This window comes from Typha latifolia, chromosome 5, assembly GCF_019914945.1.
Source record: "Typha latifolia isolate L0001 chromosome 5, TyphaL0001v2, whole genome shotgun sequence".
Taxonomy (NCBI): Eukaryota; Viridiplantae; Streptophyta; class Magnoliopsida; order Poales; family Typhaceae; genus Typha; species Typha latifolia.
The window spans coordinates 4,198,409-4,200,849 of record NC_133090.1 but is presented as its reverse complement, the minus strand read 5'-3'; the positions used below and the strand labels follow the sequence as shown (position 1 = coordinate 4,200,849).

At 42.5% G+C, this 2,441-nt stretch overlaps 1 protein-coding gene across 1 annotated transcript; it reads right to left on the bottom strand.

Moving 5' to 3' along the window:
* Positions 1–875: 875 nt before the first annotated feature.
* On the bottom strand, positions 876–2,083 carry LOC140788167 (uncharacterized). The gene has a single exon (XM_073137310.1). It carries the CDS (start codon positions 1,957–1,959, stop codon positions 1,003–1,005), a length of 957 nt encoding a protein of 318 aa, XP_072993411.1. The 5' UTR covers positions 1,960–2,083; the 3' UTR covers positions 876–1,002.
* Positions 2,084–2,441: the final 358 nt, after the last annotated feature.

The window sequence follows — 2,441 nt, the reverse complement described above, 5'->3', positions numbered from 1 at the left end:
TCATCGAGCTGGTGCAAGTGAAGAATGTCAAATGACTCATTCTCTAGGTTTCAAAGTGAGCTATTAAGTTTGTGGTATCAAATTAACCTAATTTAATATTTGTACTTATTTGTATTAGTTCAATAAACCTATGTAATAAGTCATTTTGATTTGGGTCTATTTGACTCATATAATTTGGGTTAAGTTAAGATGCATGTATAAGAGAGTTTGTGCTTGCCCAAATGAATACATAATTTAATTGAATTTAATAACACAAATTTAATAGCCGCTAGAGTGAGGTAGCTTTGATGTTAGAAGAATTTAGGCTTTGACGGTGTATGTTTATTTCCTTTATACTACATGCCCATTATAGAGGAAATGAATTTCTAGTGTGAAAATGAGTTTAAGCTGGGTAATTGTATTTCCCTTAGTACATTTAACTTAAATTTAGAGAAGTTTAGTTAAATTCAGTTAGTAGATCTTATGAACTCCAAATACATCAAATGATGTAGAGTTGAATGCAAATTTTCTAAAAAAAAATAATCATTAATTAGATCCACAATATCTTTAAATCTATATTTTCATTCTTTGTCAATGACATCTCAACTGTATCAGTCTATCAGACACAAAGCATTTCACCTGTTTCTTTCCCAACCCCCAAATCAATTGCAGATAAATGAGTAAGATGTAAGTATCCTGCTAATCATAAATTAATCAACCATTACATCTTTTTCTCTTTCATAGATGGACTATTTAAATAAATAAGTGATTAAAAAACATGCACCAAATGATCTAGATCAAATGAGACAACGCTAATTAAACAGCAGCCAATATCACGTAATCTATAAAAATAAAAATAAAAATAAAAAATAAAAAAAGCAAGCAAACAGGACAAATTGTTATCAAGATGGTTGTTATGATTTCTCCCCACTTTCTATTATGTATTCTTTATTACACGCACTATTCTGTATACTTATATATATAACTTTTAATACCATAATTATGGTACAAAAATTACATTAATTACCAAAGAGACTCGTTAAGAGGCTTGGCCGAGAGGACCCAGTGCTCACCGTGGCCCCGCACCTGGAGCCCCTTGACCTTAGCGAATAGGGTCACGGCACGTCGCACCCCTCGGTTATCGGCGATTGTATGGTAGTCGTGGCCGAATAATACCCCGCCGGGCCGCAAAATCGCGTACGCCCGATTAATGTCCGCCCACGCCGAGTGGAAGTCGTGTCCCGCGTCCACCTCGATGAGGTCGCCGTAGATTCCCCAGTCGCAGAGCGCCGCGAGCGCGGCCGCCGTGGAGAACGGCAGCGGCACGACCCTCGAGGCCTCCCCCGCGGCAGCGACGTTGGCCATGAACTGTGGCAGGAGGAGGGAATCGCCCCAACGGCTTGGAGGGACGTCGCGGCGGAGGCGTCGACGGAAGCCGGGCCATGCCCGGAAGTCGTCGATGCAGAGGATGAGGGTGGGGAGGGAGAGGCCGCGGGTGACGGCGGCCATGTGGAGGGCAGAGGCCCCGAGGAAGGAGCCGAGCTCGATGATGGTGGAGGGGCGGAGGGATTCGATTAGATCGCGGAAGACGGCGCCGGTGGAGCCCCAGCCCCGGGGGTTGGATCGCGGCGGGAGAATAAGCGAAGAAGTCTCCGGAGAGGGGAAGCCCAAGAACGGCGAGGCGCCGTCGAAAGAATTGTTTAGGATCGTGGAGAGGATCGAGGACTGGGGGATCGGGTCGGCGCACTTGGTGCGGAAGCGGAAGAGATCTACTGATAGGTATGGAATGGTGGAGTTGGAATCGGATTGGGATGGAGAAGAGAAGGGAGGAGGACAGGAAGAGGAGGAGGAGAGGAAGCCGAGAGTGTATCCGAGGGAGAAGAGGAGGAGGGAAATGGTGGTTTGCGTAATGAGTTTGGGATAGGAGGTGGGGGAGAGGGGAGGAGATGAAGATGGAAGGGGTGGGAGACGAGGTTTCATGGCTCGTAGAGAGAGAGAGGAGTCAGGGAGAGGGAGAGGGAGAGGAAGAGCCGAAGAGAAGGGCAGGGTTTTGTTGGTCTGGAAGATTATTTACAGTGTTAGTTGGCCATTGATGGAGACGACTACCGCTAATATTTATTTTGGAATTTTGTACCTCTGAATATATTATATGAATAATGCTATTTGCCCACATATTACTCTTTACTAGTGGCATTATTTGATAGTAATAGTTGTGAAATAAAGAGGGAAAAAGATACCCCATCATCTTTATTTTCGATTTTCTATCTCTGAATGCATATTATTTATAACAGACTTAATTACAATATATATATGAATTATTGCTAATTTTTCTATAAATTCTCGTATTTATATTTTATAATATTTTATCCTCTTAACGGTTTATGATCTCTCATCCTTTTTATCTATTTCGAATGATAACTTTAAATAAACATTTCCCCTTTTAAGAATAATCTTTAAAATGT

Excerpts from the sequence above, each read along its gene's own strand:
- LOC140788167 (XM_073137310.1), bottom strand. The coding sequence starts at position 1,959 with ATGAAACCTCGTCTCCCACCCCTTCCATCTTCATCTCCTCCCCTCTCC.